General features: G+C 34.6%; 1 protein-coding gene across 1 annotated transcript in view; it reads right to left on the bottom strand.

Annotated features, from left to right (window-relative positions):
* SEMA3E (sema domain, immunoglobulin domain (Ig), short basic domain, secreted, (semaphorin) 3E) overlaps window positions 1-19,702 on the bottom strand; it is a 222,076-nt gene that overhangs the window by 101,769 nt on the left and 100,605 nt on the right. Inside the window, exon 2 of the mRNA XM_004676887.2 lies at window positions 6,681-6,841. Coding sequence (XP_004676944.1) covers window positions 6,681-6,841 — 161 coding nt within the window. The remainder of the gene's footprint in view (window positions 1-6,680; window positions 6,842-19,702) is intronic.

Below are 19,702 nucleotides of genomic sequence, written 5' to 3'. Positions count from 1 at the left end.
GGGGCCCGGGTTTTCCCGGGAGTTCCCTTCTGGGAGCTACCCAGTCGCCGATTCCCTCGCAGTTATCTACCTTCTAGTGAGTCCAGGGTGTTTTCGTTTGGGTTAAAACTTGTAGTAAGTGAGTCTATAGTCTGTTTTCAGTCCTCAATTCCTATGCCGGCATGGACGCGGTGATCTTGGTGTCTTTACTCTGCCGCCATCTTCCGGAAGTCCCAGTTACAGAAACTTTTTAAAAATCCTTTCTTTAAGGATTATTCAAATTAATGAATAATTGTAGAAAAGTGGCTTGACTTACATGCCAACAAAATACCAGCATATCTTACAGTTATTTATCTTTCTCCCTTCTTGGGCATGCTTTTAATATATCTAACATTTTCAGAGTTTTCTATGAATTCCTCGTTTAACTCTAAAGAAATTAAAATTAGTTGGCATGCATCTATTTAAATATTCTTAGATCTAAGTCCAATCAAATTATACCAAAGACTGACATTTAAACAAGTATTCATTTAAAAATAAAATTTAATTTTGCTGAGTGTATAGCTGTTAACATGTGAATATAATTATAAAACAACAAACTCTCTTTCTCTGATCACATCTTGATATTACAGAAAGTATAAATAAATTGGGTGTGGAGGGTGTGAGAGAAAAAAAAGTATCTTCTATACTGAGGAAGGTTTTTCCTCAGTATAAAGTATAATCTTAAACTTTAGTAAATAAAAGAGAATTCAAAGAGGAATATTTTGACAGATGAAAACCAAGAGCCACTTTAACATGACTAGTTCTAAATTCCTGTGATTAAGAGCCACTATTCCAATTTAAAGACCTTAGTACTTACTCATCAACAAATGCTTTTGAAAAGAGAAATACAATTGCAAGTTGTAGTTATAAGAAATCAAGAGATTACTGTCCACATAATGTTGTATGTTTCCCTTTTCAAGTCTGTTCATATTAATGTCTTGATATTGTCAATTTTTTTAATCAAAAAGTTTCAAGATGCTTTAATTTTGTTCACCCAAATATTTTGTTTTACAAGGTAACCAAAATAAAAACTGACCTGATATCAAATAAGATTCTTATCCTGTTTACCATTGGGAAAGTGGACAGACAAAATTAATGTAAACGTAATTATAGAATAACAGCTTGAAAGTGCTCTGACAAGATTAAATGGTATTTACAAGAGGGCAAATGCTAAAGAGAATAGACTTATCAGATAATGTTTGCATTTGCAACAGAAACACCTTCATTCCTTCAGTGTCTACATTCTTTAGGTGCTTACATCTTCAAAGATAAACACAACAGAATACCTACTCTTAAGGAGTTATCTTACAAAGTATACTGGGAAGTAAACTACAAATTTCAATACAATATAAGAATCAACATCACACCAAAGGGCAAGAAGGGTAAACCTCCCAATCAAGTGTAGAGGAGGAAGGAAGTAACTGAAGAAAGAAGAGGGGGCAAGAAAGAACAAGGAAGTGTAAAAACCTCCATCTACAATATGATTCAGTTGTGCAGGCCTAACATACAGCTTGGTATTCATAGTTAATGATACTTGAAAGTTGCTAAGAGGGAAGATATTAAATATTCTCACTACAAAAAAAGAATAGTGATCATGCCGCATGACAGATGTGTTAGCTAACACCATGGTGGTAAGCATTTCACAATTTATAAATGTATCACATCAACACATTGTGAACCTTAAACCTCTGCAATGTTGTATGTCAAGTATATACAACAAAGCTCTATTAGGAAAGGCCTAATAGAGTGATTTAGGGGTCCTCCCTGGAGGTGCAGGGGTTAAAGTTCAGCTTTATAAAGCTACCTCAACACTGCAAGCCACTGGGGAATTTCATCCCCAGCCTGAAAGGTGACCTTCCTAGACCAGCAGACCTCTCCTGCCTCACCTGCTGTTCCCTTCAACAATGTATTTCAGTAGATTTGACCATTGTGTCTCCTACTCTGTCTCTGGTGAATCCACTCACTCCCCCCCACCCCCTGGCCTATACTCTAGTCCTTGTATATATTAAACAAACAAACAAATGAACAAACAAATAAATGTGATTTATTGGCAATATATTGTTTTGAGCAAGTAGAGATTAAATTAAAAAGGCAAACAAGTAGATTATGAGATTCTGTCTTGACTAATCTAAGAGATTTATGTTTATATTCACTCAAAATTCTTAGAATCCTTTTAAGACATAAATTAGGGAGAAGGAGTTAACTGCAATCTGAAAAAAAAGAATTCAGGGAATGTACCTATTTCAATCAGAAAAAAAAAACATGATATCTAATTCAGCATTTCAATTATATAAATGTAGGAAACAACCCAAAATATTACTAATAGCATCTGCAGATTACTTACCAAGCAAATATTTTATTATTACATTAGAGCTATTGCAGGCATGAAAAAATATCAACATTCACCATAAATTTGACATTATATACTTATTAGATCAGGTATTAAATCATCTTATGTCATGTTAATAAATAAGTTAAGTGCTTTATATTACAAATCATTATTTTATCATCATGATATTCCAATGTATTTATATTTTGATAACTTTTTAAATATTTGCTTTATAATACTATAGATTTATTTATGCATTTAAGAGTTCATAGACTTCACAAGAATTCCAGATATATCCATGACACATACAAATAATGAGACCCCTACACAAAACCATAATTGTTTCAAATTATTTAGAAACAGAGAGGAAATTAGTAGAAAAGATATAAAATAACCATTCTTTAAGAAAAGTTAACAGGCTGGAAGAAAAAGCATGTGCAGAAGTAGCATTTCATAAAAGGAGAAAAGTTATTTCCTCCTTTGTAACAATGAAGGAGGTAGATAAAACCACACAGAAGCAATAAACTTGGTGATAGGGAGGAGTGAACTTGGGTGATGACTTCCTATGTGGCATATATACATATTTGTCAAATTGACAAGAACTTATATATAGCTTATACACATGGCCCATGTATAGCTTTTGGTCCTGTACATTTTAATCTTAGAAAACACTAATATTTCCTCCTTCACAAGGAAATAGAGGCATGACGTTAAGGAATTTGCCTAATACTATAAATATAGAGCCCAAATTTGAACCTAGAAATCTAATTTGTGCTCCTACTTCACAATTCTACCTCTACAATAAAGTAGAGCTACAAGTAGCATGGATGAATCTAAGAAGTATTAAAGGAAAAAAAAAAAAAGCATGCCAGAAATCTGCACTATATTATTGTAATTGTTTTTACATAGCTAAAAACAAGAAACACTAAGCATTATACTATAAAGGGAAATATTGATAATGACAACATATTTTCTGAAAGTTAAAAACAAACAAACATAAAAATCCCAGATAGTAGGGTTTTCCCAGGTGGCACAGCAGGTTAAAGCACAGCACTAAGAAACTAAAGCCAATGCAGCATGAGTTCGATCCCCACCCCAGTAACCCACAGGCTGCGGCAGACCTCCCCAGACCCGCCCGCTGCTCCCCTCAGCAGTACTTCATCAGTTGGCCTGTTCTATGCCCCATTCTTTCTGGTGAATCCTCTCACCGCCCTTCACCTACTGGCCTGTACCCCAGTTCTGTATGCATAAATAATCTTTAAAAAAAAAACAAAACAAAACCCAGATTGTAATTGCTATAAAGTGGCAACAAGCATGAGGGAGAAAAGGAAAAGTCAAAAGAAGGAGTATTTACAATGGGATTGGTGATCTTTTTATTCTTGAATTGGGTGGTGAGTTCCTAAGTATTGGTTATTACTGTTTTATAACATATTTGCCCTACTTTTAATCTTTTAGGTATCAAATATTACATAAGCACTATTAAAAGTCAATAAATAAATAAAAAGTGACAATGTAGAGAAATGGGCGTTGGCTATGATTTAAAGGTACTAGATTCCAAGGGAAGGTATCACTAAATTGATACATAGTTTAGGGGAATTTTTTCTGTTTATATGGAAGTCTCTGAATTCTAATGGGCTGCATTTAGTGGTTTGACCTTCAGCACTTTTGTCTCCATGGTATCTGGCAATGTCTGGAAACTTTTTGATTGTCATGATTGGGTAGGAAGAGGATTCCACTGACATTTGACAGAAACCAGAGATCAGCAAAACATCCTACAAAGCAAAGTACATATTCTTCCCCAATTCAACTTATTCAGATTGGAATACTACCAGGCTTGACAAGCCCAGAGATAGATACAGCAAAGCAGGAGAAATTAAAAATATAGTAACATAAATACTTGAGCAAGCAGCATCCAGAAAAGAAAGGAGGCAATCTTGGTCCAGGAGAGATATATTACTTCTTCAGAACATGGAGAAATCAAGACTGACCTTCATTCTTTAAGCCCATTCCTTGAAACAGAATGTCTATGAAGCAGACCTCAATCTAACTCTACAGTTACTGAAAATACAAACAGCCCATGTAGAATTTTATTGCGAATAATTCCACTGAAACAGACTGGAAAAAATTACACAATAACAAATGCAACTGGTGTTAAGTCATCTCAGAGCTAATGAAGTTTATGCCTCAGGACCCTCCGCAGGCCTCTGGCCCATGTGTGACCTTAGCAAATTTAAAATGTATGTTTGACTTAATTATATTTCCTGAAGACATCCACCAAATTAGATATACTTCAAGCCCCGTAAAATGAAGATTTAACTTGAATGCAGGACGGTTAACCAGTTTAATCTTTGGCCTTCTCCCTGGGTTTCCACATGGTTTTCCCTCAGCGGGAGTGATTCCTGATATTTCTATTATGTTCAAATTTCTTCCTTTATAAGGACAACTGTTAGATTGAACTAATGTTGAACCTAAAGAACTCACTGTACCTTATGGAAAGGCCCTCTCTGAAAATTTAGTTATATTCTGATAGACAATATGTGTCAACATTACGGTTTCAAACTACAGACTGGGAAGGGATTTCAGCTCATGGCAGGAGTTACTCTATAGCTCCCATAATTATGATCCCTAACTTAGATATTCCTTCACAGGAAATCAGCAACTTGGAGATGACCTTAGAGGAAAAGAAGAGTCTTGTGCTGAATACCACCAGTAGTAGGCAAAAGACTATCCAAAAGGGAGAGAAAAAAACATTCCATTTAACTGGGAGAAAGAAACATTGAAAGTTTAGAGAGGTGTGTGCATATATAGGTCTACATATAATATGAGTATTATATGTATTTGGGTATATATAGATATACTTAGAGAGAAAATTCACCTTTTTTTGACAACTATAGGGAAAATAAAATTAAAGATGGCAGGAAAAAAAGAAAAGAGGAACAATTGTATGTGCTTTCACTCTACTCCGCAGTACTAAAATGCTGCTAAGAGATGTAATCCCAAGAGGACAAACAGATCATGAGTAAAGAAGAAGAAGAAGTGAAAACAACATTTTAGAACAGGTAGACAGTGTTGACCAAAAAAGCTGAGATCTAAATGACTACAAGGTGAAGAAAGCCAATAAGCAAACAGTCATTGAAAGTAACTTCAGAAATTCTCAGGACTTGGAAACCCAGGGTCCCTCTGAAAATGGGAAGAGGTTTGAGTGTGAATGATTTGACGTCTGTACACAATGTTATTTATAAATATGAGGTGAGAACCAGAAGAAATAATAAAGCATTTAAAATGATTTCTTCTAGGGATTAGAAACTGGTAGGGATACTGTCTCTACCATATAACTTTAAGGTGATTTTCAAATATTTTGAGGCAAAATCATTTTGAGGCAAAATAAATAAGTTATAGAGAAAATACACTATAGCATACATATATTTATGCCCCCAAGTATTATGGTCTAGGGTCTTCCTTGTGGTGTAAGGAGTTAAGTCACAGCACTATGAAGCTCTCCGCAGCCACTGCAGCATGCGTTTGATCGCCAGCCAGGGAACTGACCCACATGGCGCAGAAGACCTCTCCTGTCTCACCTGCTGCTCCCCTCAGCAGTGTATTTCAGTAGATCACCCTGTTCAGTCCCTACTCTGTATCTGGTGAATCCTGTCACCCCTACACCTCAGGCCTGTTCCCTAAGATCTTATAAACAGATATAAAGAAAAATGAATCTTTTAAAAAATACTATTTGCTCTAATTGTGCATGTTTTGAGTAAGGCTGATACGGGTCTGAAAAAAATATTTGTTTGATTCAATCCTGTAGAAGCACAGATTACAAATAATTATTTTTGTTTTTATCATATTTAACCTTTTCCTGAAAATGCTGGATATATGCCTTTTTTAATCATATACTTTAAACCTTCAAGTTTATGGAGCGGCCAGCTGAAATAATTGATTACATTACAAGTAGATCTGCCCGAGTTAGCTATATTAAGATCACATATCCATATCTCTTTAGGCTGGGATTTGTAGTAAAAAAAGTCTAGAGATATTGCTATAATTTACAGTGTTCCATAGATAGGTCTTAAGATAGTGGTGTGGTGACAGATCCGTCATAGAAGAGAAATGTCAAATATACCAATCAGAAGTCTTATGGGAATATAGAGATCAGTGGTGTCTAGAACAGTCATTCACAGTGATTTATAAACTTCACTCAAAATGACTTCATTATTAATAAATATCTTATTTCTTGCAATAAAATTGTCACTCAGAATTGAAAAATAACCCAAGTAACACCCAACATCCCTTATCTCTTTTCTTTCCCTCCTGATATACTTTAATGTTTCTGTACCTCTCTATAGCCACTGCTGATTTGTTCCAAGCTGAGGGAATACACAAGGTCCTTGCCGCCCACAAAGAGTCTTTCTTGGTATTCATCCAGCAGCATTGTATGGAGATCAAGAAATCCAAAAGGGCTATGAAATATTGATGTTCTGTTTAGATCCAAGAGCACTGAAATGAAACAGGAAATGTACACTAAAAATAGGTTTAAATACAAATAAATTCATAACACTTTTCTCATGGTTCTATTTTCATATCTATTAGAACTATGTAGTTAACATTCATTTTATCATAAATATAGTTTTTTTAATTTTTTATTAAAAAGATTTAAATATATAGTGCTACTGAGACTAAATATTAATGCACATAAATTAAAATATTTTATGTGTATGACTCTAAAAACCTCAACTTAACTCAATGTATAAGGTAAATATTCCAAGGTTTTAAACACAGAAAGAACTTTTCACAATATATACTATAACAATATACTATAAAATACTACTTAGAAAAGACATCTTATCACATCTTTCTGTCTTAAAAAAATGCTAAATCTACTTTAAATAGTCCCAACATGGATCAATTACATTCCATTTGAATACAAAAAAGCAAAATAAACAAAAACAAAACTCTACTTGAAACTGGTTTTGAAAACCACATCCATAATCAAATTGCCCAAGTTTGGAAACTATCAGTTGTTAAAACAATGAGGTAATATGTGGGTAGTACAGTGCAGTAGGGGTGACTGATGAATCTGGAGGGAGTGGCATTCCGCTGCTGGGATTCTGCCTAGTAATCTTGCTTTCACCTCTAACTTTTAGAAAGCTAGAATCTGGAAAACCTCTCATGTGTGTGTAGTTTGTTGAAGTTATTTAACTTCAGTACTTAACATTGGTAAATGATACATGAGAATATTGCTCCCAAGGATAAACCCTGTATGTATCCTCAAGAATTTCTTAAGAATTCTTTGGGGAAATATTGGCATGTTTTAAGATAACTTAATTTTCCAAAGATCCATTTTAATGCCTCTGTCCGAGAAAGCGTAATACTGAAGTCCAGATCCAAAATGAAAAGTGACAAATCTATAGAATTTTGCCCCCTTTTAATACCTTCTGCTTTTGTTGAAGAATAGTAACTTCTCTCCTCAATTGAGAACATACTCAGTTGTCTGCATTTCTACTCTGAAATTATCCATATCACAATTTTTTTGGAGAAATTTTAAATTATAAGCTTAACATGAGTGATAATGATAAATAATAATATCACTTGAAAAAGTAATGCATGCTACTGAATAATTTGTTCACATAAAGGAAGGAATTGAGGACAAGTTTTGAGGGAGGAATGGAAAGAATAAGGTGCTTTACTTAGGGAAGAAAGTAACAAAAATTTGAGAGATCAAGGTTTTGAATTTTGGAAGACAAATTTTTTCCCATTTAGTAATTTTGTCAAGATAGACCTAACTTGTTTTTATCACTTAATAGGAATTCACAAATGGCAAGAAATACCCTCTCAGAGTTCCAATATCATAACAAAAATATAGATGAACTAACCTGCCACTTTCACTACACCTTGTCTTTATAATTAATCACTTACACTCTTATAAAAAGTTTCCTCAAGTTATCCTTAACTGTGAAATTCCCAATTTTATGCACAATGAAATCACTATCATTGAAAGAATGTAACTGATCAAAGAGTGGCTATTCAGGAGCTATAATGTGATCCATTACCATGTATACATAGAAAGAGAGACGTACCTTTTTTTTAACTTTCCAATATCTGTAAAACTTAAAAACCTTCAAAATTCTTAATTTTTTACCAAATTGCATTTCTAAAATGGAGGAGATAGCACATTGTAAAAAAACAAACCTAACATGAAGACATTCTATAAAATCTTTTAAAGCATGATGCAGGAACTTTATTTTTCAAATCTGTCAAATGGAGGGAGTGATCAATTAGCAAGTTTAAAGATCTCATGTCCTGTATTTAAGCTTGCTTAATGGGAGGTAGTTAAAACAGTTAAATTAGCATAGGGTCAGATAATTTTTTAAGTCATAAGGGATTTTGGAGCTTAATGTTGATACTTTCAGAGGACGTATGTTTATATATACAAAATTGGAAGTCATGCTTTGAGCAGTAACAAATTTCATTTATGAAGATACTTTGCAGAATAATTCCTAATATCATTTAAACTTATAAAGTCCAATGAATACAAGGCAGTTTTCTTTAAAAAAATTCTTGTAACATGAGAGAACTGAGTCCAGTGCTTTGTAGCTGTCCACTCTGACACTTGCATATAACAGAATGCAATATAACTGACTAATTCCAGAAAGTTCCAAACTAGCAATAAATATGTTAGTTTGTAATTGTTATACTAATCAAAGCATACCAATGCAATGGTTTAAGTTTTTCTTATCCACATCTGTAAGTGTAAATCTTTATTTTTTCTCTGCAATTCAAACTGTTTCTCCTTACTGTAGATGATTCTCCAATATCTTTATCTTTAAGATAGGAAATATTACAAGTATCCCATTGGGTGTAAATACTTGTGCTTTATCACATATATGGAGTAAGAACTGCTCATATTATGGGCACAATAAAAAAGAGGTTTTCATAAATAAGGTTAACTAAGATTACTTGGCTCATGTTGGTGCCAAAATCTGAGTAAGAAAAGTCGACTGAAATGCTTTGCTATTAACTATGCATATGCATTAAGATGGGGGGCAATGTCTATCTCTACTGTGAACTCACACAGTGTAGTTACCCCTGGCATGCACACAAAGAAAACAACAACAACAAAAATTAAATGAGACTTTTCAAAAGCTTGCTCCTTTAGCACTGACTTCATAATCTATACATAGCTCTTTACAGAAGCAACTAAGAAATAGTTTAACTAAGGGAAAATAATGTGTCAGAAACGGATTTTTTTTTTTGCAGTCTTATGTAAATAACAGACAAGATGAAAGTTACTTTCAATATTTAAAACTTGGATGTAAAATATTCAAAATAATTTAATAGCAATATCATCAACAGGAAACTTCAGGTTAGCACGAATTTTAATTTAAAAATTAAAATTGCTTTAGATTGCTATTTTTTAACTTTGTAAATACAGAACTTTTTATATTGCTTTGACATGTTCTTGTGACATTTTTATTTCATATAGCTTACTTTTACAAAATTGAAATTTTTTTGCTTAATTTTCTGTAGTTACAAAATGTATCAGAAATGCTTTGGTGCCTATTGAAGGTACAAGAAACTCATATGAGCTTTGTTCCCTCAATAAGAATTTTTCCTCTTTTCAGTTTTGGAGCCAGCGATTTAAGTCATAGTAATGATTTTAGGTCCAAATTATAGTCTGTGGACTTGGTATATTTACCAAGCAATGGCTAAATTCTTTATCCCTTTGCATTGCTTCAAGCTGCCTAAACGAAACAATCAGAACATACAGGAAGAGGGGGACAAAAGAAACTCTAATCTCAGGTAATCTCTAGAAAACACAGTGCAAATAATGAACAGTGCTGACTTGGTTAAAAGGAGGGAGCTCATCTTGATCTTCCTTCTCTAAAAATAACATGAATTACTTGGGGGAAGGGAGTGGACAAAGAAACAAGACTAACTGAGATGCACCAACTCAGAGTTCATCCGGAAATTTACTCGAGGGAACTAATTATTATTGCTAAGCAGCACACTAATTATCAGCTGTCAATGAAGATATACATGGAGGATTTAGTTATTTCCTTTCATGGTCTTTCTTTTTAACCTGAAAGGGAAATAGTTTTAAAATTCATTGACATCAATATATTACAAAGACAGTTCTCTTTACTGGGTCAAAATATATATTTAAGTTCCACATGTCCATGTGTAAGATGGGAAGGAGAGAGAACACATTTTTCAGTTCTCAAACAGAAATAGATTCCCAAGGGAGGGGTGTCTCCTTCCTGAATGTACACTTCTTCACTGTCACCTGCAAAACAGCAACTGCCTGAGATTCAGAGCTTTGCCTTTTCATTATTTTCTTATTCAATTGTTTAATTTAATGCATATCTTAAAGTTAATTCAGCAATAAAATACATAAAATACAGAGTTGCACATGTAGTTACTGCTAGCGGAAGCTAAATACAGAAAATTAAATTAGAACTTTTCTTGAACTTCTTTAAAGATTAAAAAGGAAAGGTTTCTTTACAACATGGTCTGATGATTTTGACAGTTTTGACCAAATATAACAAAGGTTTGTAATAATATTGAGACAGATGGCAAAGACGCAATTAACTGTTTTGTTCAGTGTAAACAGGGGATATAGCTCAATGTTTTGCTAATTGCTCTCCATAACAATGACAGTGGCTAGCCTTTCACATATTCTATGAACTTCTAGATTCTATCCTCCTCACAGGTCAAAGATCCACAAGAGGCATTATGATAGTCCAAATTTTAGCAACTTTCATCAAAAAATTGAAAAAGTTATTTAGCTTTTCAACAAAAACAAAAATAATTCAAATGTTAATACAAATAGCCTAAACATTAAATAGCATGTCATTTCCTCAGTCACGGGAATACATAAGAGTGTATTCTGAATTATAAGATTCATCATCTTCTTATCTTACACAAATTATTATTATTCAGTAGCATATGTGGTATTTGTGGTTTATATTTCTCTGAGCTCCTCCATGAATACAAGATCACGATGGAACAAGGTTACAGAATCATTGTTTCTACATGTTGCTGAAGTGTGCAAGTATTTAAATTATTGAACTGAATAAAATCATAAAGTGTCTTTCTAAAATTCAGTGATACAATTATTATTTCTGATTGCCTCCTACATGTTTAACATTGATGATATTTTATTACACTGTACCTCAAAAGAACAAATCCTGGTGAACAGCTTCATACACTGGGCCTGCATGCTAGGTTAGGTACCATTAAGTAGGACCACAGTGGATTACTGTTCATTAAACATTCCATTAGGAGCTTGTAAACCAGGGCATGGTATGTTAAATGCAATGCGAAGGCCTTCAAGGGCATTTAGAGCAATTAGATGAACAGACTTATTTAAAAAATACAAACTGATTTTGATATGCCTAATGGCCAGAAGTGGGCAAGAGTTGGAAAGAAAGGAGGTTTGGAAACTCCTTTCTTGAAAAATAAAAATGATAGTAGCAGAGAACTGAAAGAGTAAGTGGAAGAAAACTACATGGCAACTTTTATACAATAGGCAAATATGTGTGTGTGTGTGTATATGCATTTTATTTATTTATTTATGCATACAGAACTGGGTTATGGTCCAGAGGCTCAGGGGTGGTGAGAGGCCTCACCAGAGACAGAGTGGGGAGCAGTACAGGCAGATGGATGAGGTACACTGCTGAAGGGAGCAGTAGGCTAGACAGGGGAGGTCTGCTGTGCCATATGTATCACTTCAGGGGCTGAGGATCATCCTTGCATTGAAGGGGCTGCAGCTAGCTTGCAGTGCTGCATCCTAACCCTTCATGCCACCAGGGAGGTCCCCAAAATATATTTTTTAAAGTTTATGAGGACTGAGACAATTGATTGCAATTCCATTTGATAAAAAATTCAGTACATATTTAACATCCACTGTACTAGGCACCTTATCCTGAGTTTCAAAGGGATATTAACCATCAACATAATTCTACAAAATAACATAATTTTAGATTTTATTATGTCTTACTTTATTTCTATAAAGTAAGTAATTATCTTATTTCTATAAGATAATTTTAGAGATAAGGTTTCCAAACTACATATATGCTAAAATTTGACTCATTCATTTATTTAAAAGAAAATGTATTTCATAGCTGTGTGGAGATTTCTAAAACACTAAAAATGGAAACACCATATGATCCAGCTATTTCACTCCTATAAATCTACTCAAAGGACAGAAAAACACTAACTCAAAAGGGTACTTGCACCCCTATATTTAATGCAGTGCTATTTGCAATAGATAAGATATGGAAGCAACCCAAATGCCCCAGAGAGGTGAGTGGATTAAGAAGATTTGGTATATATGCACTATGAAATACTACTCAACAGTAAAAGTAGATAAACTCATGCCATTCACAACAACATGGATAGAGCTAGAAAGGATTATGCGTAGTGAATTAAGCCAGAAGGAAAAAGAAAAATATTGGTGGCTTCACTCATAGGGGAACAAAATAAGGGGTCGGGAGAAAATAACAATAATATTAAATAAACAAATTAGCAGGCAACAACAAATCAGAGACATTCTACAAGAGAAGAGGAGGTAGAGGAACGAAAACAAGGACAAGAAGACCAGAAGGGACTATATGACGGTTCACAGATGAATCAGTGGTGGGCATTTTACAGGGAATATGCCTGAAAGGAAAAAGCATGAAAGCATAAGATGAACAGTGATATAAAATGCATATGTAAATAAAAAAGGGGAAAAAATAAAATGTATTTCATAGCTGAAACTAGAAAGAATATGAAGTTATATATTGATAAATTCCCTCCCTTCTGGAATCCTTGCTATTGTACAGTTCTCACTCCTTTGCTTTCAGTGACTTAATCCTGTCTAGCTAGTTCTTGGTTATTCTTAAAATGTTTCTAATGTATATACACCAAGTATGGTACATTGAACTGTATAAATGTCTCATTTTCTATGTACAAAAGGAGAATCATAATATAAACTGTTTTATACCTCAGTTGTCTACACTTATTATATCTTGGAAGGCTTTTGCCTCAAAACTTAAAAAAAAAAAAGTACTATTGCATGATTTTGAATTTTATGGGTAACTTATTGTCAGACATTTAAATTCTTTCAGATTTCATGCTTTTCCCTTTCCTTGTCCATCCTCCCTTCCTTCAAGGTCATCTTTCCTACTGAACCCCTTTAAACTTCCTCTGAATTCTCCCTATAGCTCCACTTTTAAAGTTCTCTATTAAATCCATTTTCACTAGTTGGATATACATTTTAGCAGTTATTCTCAGTAACCCCTGGCTTCCCAAATCTGTCCCCTTTTGCCCATGCACTGATTAACTAGGAGTCACATTAAGAAGTGTAATATATTTTCTCGGCCATTTAGTCATCACTATGCAGTATAGGAATATCGAGTTTCCTCTTTGTTTTTTTCCAAAGTTTTATTACAGAACTGGGGTACAGACCAGAGGTACAGAGGTGGTGAGAGGATTCACCAGAGACAGAGTGGGGAGTAGAACAGGCTTATTGATGAAGTACACTGTTGAGGAAAGCAGAGGGTGGGTCAGGAGAGGTCTGCTGTGCCATGTGGGTCACCTCTCTAGTCAGGAATTGAACTCATGGTGCTGTGACTTTAGCTTCATAGAGCTGTGTGTTAACCAGCTGTGCAGCCAGGGAGGGTCCAGTTTCCTCTTTCGATCCTCCCCCATTTCCTCTCCCACTGAACCATTTTTTTTTTTTAAAGATTTATTTATTACTTATGCTTACAGAACTGGGGTTTAGGTCAGAAATGAGCTGGGGGAGGATTCAACAGAGACAGAGTAGGGAACAGAACAGGCAGATGTACTGAAATACACTGCTGAGTGGAGCAGGAGAGGTCTGCTGTGCCATGTGGGTGAGTTCCCTGGCCAGGGATTGAACTCATGCTGCAGTGGCTTTGGAGAGCTTTATAATGCTGTGTTTTAACCCGCTGTGGCACCAGGGAGAGCCCCCCACTGAACCATTTTATCTCACAGTAGCCAGCCTAACCCTTTCTTTAAAAACATAGGTTTTTAGATGAAAATCCTGGTTCAAAGTCTGTAATGAAGTATAAGTTGCCCACTGACCCCATTTATTACTCCACTTTCCCCCTTGCTCACAGAGCTCCAGGTTCCTTCTCCAAATTTTGCCCTGACTCACCCTTCTACCTGATATGTACCTCCCTCTGGCTTCCCCTATCTGATTCCTTCTGTCATTTCAATCTTCCCTCCTAGAAGTCTTCTAAATATAAGGAATTAAAAATTCCTACCTATCTTTATTCAGTTGTCTTACTTTTTTATGATTCTGAATTGTATGAGTAATATTTGGTTTCGGCTTTTTGTATGAATTTTTCTTTACTTCTTTTTCTTTTTCCTCTGACAGGAAATAAGTTCCACAGAGGAGTGATTTTTTTCCAAGTCAGAAACTGTGACTTCCCTAGAACCTAGATGAGTGGACCAGTGCTGGTCATTTGCCAAGCAAATAATCAATGATGTATAAAATAAATGAACTTCTCTCAAGTTCAACTTCCTCATGTGTGAAATGTGGTTAATAATAACTAACCAGTTGGGCTGATGTTAGAATCAAATAGTTCGCAGTAGAAAATGGATGACCAATATCTACAATTTCTTTTTCTTTCTTTGATGTTAGTAAATATTGGCCCAGGAAAATGAATGCAAATTTCCCCTGTAGAAGTAAACCTTTCTTAATGATAAAAGCTTTTCTCATGCTCATTAGATAGCATAAAATGAAACAGGAAACTTTACAAGTACATGATTACTGTGATCAGTGTTGTTAGTCTCTATTTTAAGATAAAAGCTGATTTTCCTCTCATCGGTAGTTTGGGATCTTTTTCTATTCCTTCTTTTAACCTACATCTATCTCATTTTGCAAGCTTATCTTTATTTTCTCAGGAAATTTGCTTCACCCACATTTCTTTATCATCTATAAATTTATAAGCTCATGCTAAAATACAGAAAACTCTACTACACCCCTGAAATTTAAATTCTAAGTGCCAGAATAAAATAATAAGCAAAAATTCTTTCAAATCATTTGTTATTACTATTAAACCATGGACATTTTAAATGAGTTTTCTGGTATGTAAGTCAGTAATTTTTATTTAAAGATTTATTTATTTATGCATACAGAACTGGGATACACGTCAGAGGTGCAGGAATGGTGAGAGGACTCACCAGATACAGAGTGGGGTGCAGAACAGGCAGATCGACAAATTACACTGTGGAGGGGAGCAGCGGGTGGGTCAGGAGAGGTCTGCCGTACCACATGGGACACGTCCCTGGTGGGAGATAGAACTCTGAAGTGGCTGCTCCTAGCATCATAGTGCTGTGCTTTAACTCACTGCACCACCCCGGAGGGCCCTGGTTGTGTTTGTAAAAGAACTGAGGTGTCGGTTTCTAGATAGGTACAAGAGTTGACATGGCGCTAAATAGCTAACTAGCCTCAGCATTCTCTATTCTTGACCTTTAAAACTGAAGAGCTTTAGTATCATAGTTACACAAATAAAGTCTTCTTTTAAACCATAGTTTATCTTATAAAACATTCTTAAAAAAAAAAATTATTTCCAGATGTACCAGGAAATGTCAGCAATCTGACAACTGATATACAAAACATGTGCACCTTTAAAAAAATGTAGTTTCCGGCCCTCCCTGGTGGTGCTGCAGGTTAAAGCACAGCACTAAGAAGCTAAAGCCACTTCCCCATGAGTTCAATCCCCGCCTGCCCCGGAGGTGACCACATGGCATGGCAGACCTCTCCTGACCCGCCCGCTGCTCCCCTCAGCAGTGTACGTCATCTATCTGTCTGTTCTGCTCTCCGCTCTGTCTCTGGTGAATCCTATCACCCTCCACATCTCTGGCCTGTACCCCAGTTCTGTGTGAATAAAAAAAAAAAAACTTAAAAAAAAATGTAGTTTCCATACTAATGTATTATCATAAGGTAGTGATACTGTATTACCTGGATGCTTTTTTCTACTAATATGCTTTCCTCACAATTGCGGTATGGAGAGAATAATGACTGAATTTCCAATCCAGTCAGAAACAGGACAAATTTATAATAATCTTTTGGTATTCCATTAATTAAATGGAAATTGAATCTATCCTCCTAATTATAATAACAAAGAAAATAAAACTGTGATATGGTCCATAGGTGTATGTTGAACAGAGACGCGAGACTGTGATTTGATAGATCTGGAAATGCTAGACAACCTCTAAAAGCTCATTTGCTCTTACAGCAAAAAATTACATGCCTCAATTACTGTAGCTGCTGCCATGGAACTGGATGCCTCTTAATAGGGAATAGGCCCCCTGGGTAGGTGGGTTTTCTACAGATGCTGCTAAGAGAAAGATGAAGAAAGGAGAAGAACCAATGCTATGATGATTTTCTTTCACAAAAAGTTGCCTTAGTGATTAAGCTGCTAGCAAATTCTTTCTGTTTTCTTTTTCTGGCAATCCTCACTAAGCACTGATTCACCTCCCAGAAAACCTTATTGTTTATACCTGTTACAAGGCAAACAGTACCTAACAAGACCACCTGTGTTTTCTACAGAAACTATGCAGAGAAGGGAACTCAGATTCACAAAATACAGTTGTGTGGTAAATTCTGTGTGAAACGCTTAATTCTCATAATTTCTCTTGCTCTCCATGTCATTCCAAAAATGTACGCATACTCTTCCCTATTTTACAGGTTAGGAAAAAGAAGCTCAGAAAGAATGTAAGCTTTCCAATGTTTTCAACATTATTTAAATCTTGATAGTCTTGAATCTAGTATACTATTTTGTTTATTTGCTATTTTGTTCATTTGATCACAGCAGGAGGGTTTGTATAATCCTATGGTTTCTTTATGGGCTATGATTAGTCATAGGCTTTCAGTAAGTAAATCTCTTAGCCATACACCATAGGTGTTTCTTATATTTTATTCATTTATATTTTATTCATAACATCTACCCAAAATAAGACTTCATAGATACCATTGGACGTAAGCATTTTATCAGTCCATACCTTTTTCCTCATAGACCTAATGCCTATTTCATGCCAGCCATGTTTATGTAGCATAATCCAATCAAAATGAAGTGGAAACCAGAGAATCAGAAAATGCACAGATCAAAAGCAAGCAAAATAAAATCAAATCTACACTTACTAATCTAAAATCAGGAGGGAACAGTGTTTTTTAAAATGTATAAATTTACTTAAAAATCAATCAAGACATTGGTTTTTTTTTCTTCCTAATTTGCCACTGAATATACCTTTAAACAGATTAACTTCTGTGTTTGTAAGATAAAAGAGAAGTTGATGAGGTCATCAGCAAGGTTTCCTCCAACTTCATGAACTAGAGCAACTCCAGTAAGAAATGACATAAATCAGAAAATAAATGGAAACTATTCAAAGAATACTCTCTAGAATTTTTTACTTTATTAGAATTATAAACCCTGAGAACTGCAGAATTATTTTAGCTATATGGAAAGATAAGAATGAGTCAACGCTAAATAAATTTTATATTGATTGAAATTTTGTGTCAAAATAGTATTATTACTATGGACATAAAAAAAATCAAAGTATTGCTATTGACTTTTCCTATAATCTGACAGGCTTCAAAAATAAAGTAAGGAGCTATACACCAAATATATTCTAACTTCATAAACTTCATTGTATTCTAGCACACTTATTAAGACAATGAGAAAATAAGAATTAGGCCATACTAAAATTATAAGAACTAAAATATTTCACAAGTCCTTTAAAAATTATAGTGTAATTACCTAAGGCAAACCTTACTGCTCATAAACAACTAATTTAGTAAATGTGAATGCCTTTCTGCATGCTGAGAACAAGAGAATGGTGATAAATAAGAAAAATCATGGAAAACTAGGATGACTTTTTTTGGGAGAAAATAAAATGTCTTTTAAAGAGCTTACTAGAAAATTTTCAAAGTAAAAAAATCAGTCCTAGACAAGCAATTTATTAGTAAAGCAGAGCTTAGATTATTAGAAATCTAAGTTCTGTCATGAAATTTAAGATCAGGTCTTTATTCTGTATTTTATGATAGGCCTGTCAATCACTTTCTTTGCGAGCCAACTGAATTTCTGAAAATATAACTCCTGCCAGCTGGAAGCAAGAGAGAATTGCATTAACATGTAGCTGCTCTATAGCCAGCCCCCAACTCTATCAGAACAGACCCTTGTATGCCAGTAACTGCCCATCCATCATCAAGTCAAATATGATTTTACATGTACTTGGATCCTTCTGGCAAGGTCACTGGCCCTATTTGGGGGAAAAAAAATCCATATGAAACTGGAAACAGGAGGTCAATTTTTCTCTTCCTGATAGGACCCAAAGAGATACTCTCAGACACTGAAGGCAGCAAAGGCATTAACCTCCTTGATGGGCAGACAGCCTTCCAAGTGATGACATAATTTTTAGGAATACTTATGGTTACAGACTGCTAGAATTTATCACCTTAAAAGAGAACTTTCAATCTTTTCCATCTCACTCTGCCTGGAAGAAAGGAATCCAGAATGGGAGTGTGGGGGTAGGGAGCAAGCAGAGGCAAGCAGGAGAGGTAAAAGCTTCACTTTAATATTTCCTCTAACTTTGTAATAGGGGAAAGAAAAACATGGCAATTAAAAGTGATATAAACACTATCAAGGAATGCTCATTTTGGCTACAGTTCATAATGCTGAAAATAACATAAATAAACTGACATAATATTGAGGTATTTAAAAGCTATCAAGGCCCAATTTTTTTTTTTTATAGATTATCAATCCCAGTCCTCTGTCCTCTTGATCCTGTATAAAAGATAACAAAAACTGGTATTCATAGATTATTCCATCACTTCTAAAAACTTAACTGATTAATCAGTAACATAATTTTCTTTGTTAAAAAAACAAGATAACAAAAAACAAGATAACTCAGGTAAAATCAATTGCAACACTTAACATTCGGTAGTTACCTCATTTATATCTTTAATATTCATTGATATTGATATATCATAGTATGTATGAAATCTTATAAGGTGTTTTATGATAATGAATTTCTAGAGTAAAGTAAAATTGGGAAGCTAATGAGCACAATCCAATTAATAAGTAGTTTTTAGTACAACGGTGGGAAATTACCATGGATAAAATAATAAATTGATTTGTAACATAAATAACTACCTGTTTGAGTACAAAAAGACAAAAAAATATTTTTTAATCTGGTAGGAGTTTCTCTAAACTCATTATAAGGCAGATGCTTAGTGTTTCTAGAAGGGATAATCTAATAAATGAGACTATCTTTGTAGGGTAATTTGAAAAGGGGTAATACAGAGGGCCTTTGAGTCCAATCATTTAATCCTCCCCCAGTTAC

The sequence above is a fragment of the Condylura cristata genome, unplaced genomic scaffold (genome assembly GCF_000260355.1).
Source record: "Condylura cristata isolate star-nosed mole 26May11 unplaced genomic scaffold, ConCri1.0 scaffold00005, whole genome shotgun sequence".
NCBI lineage: Eukaryota > Metazoa > Chordata > Mammalia > Eulipotyphla > Talpidae > Condylura > Condylura cristata.
Note: the sequence above shows the minus strand (reverse complement) of the source record. Positions and strands in the feature narration are given on the sequence as shown.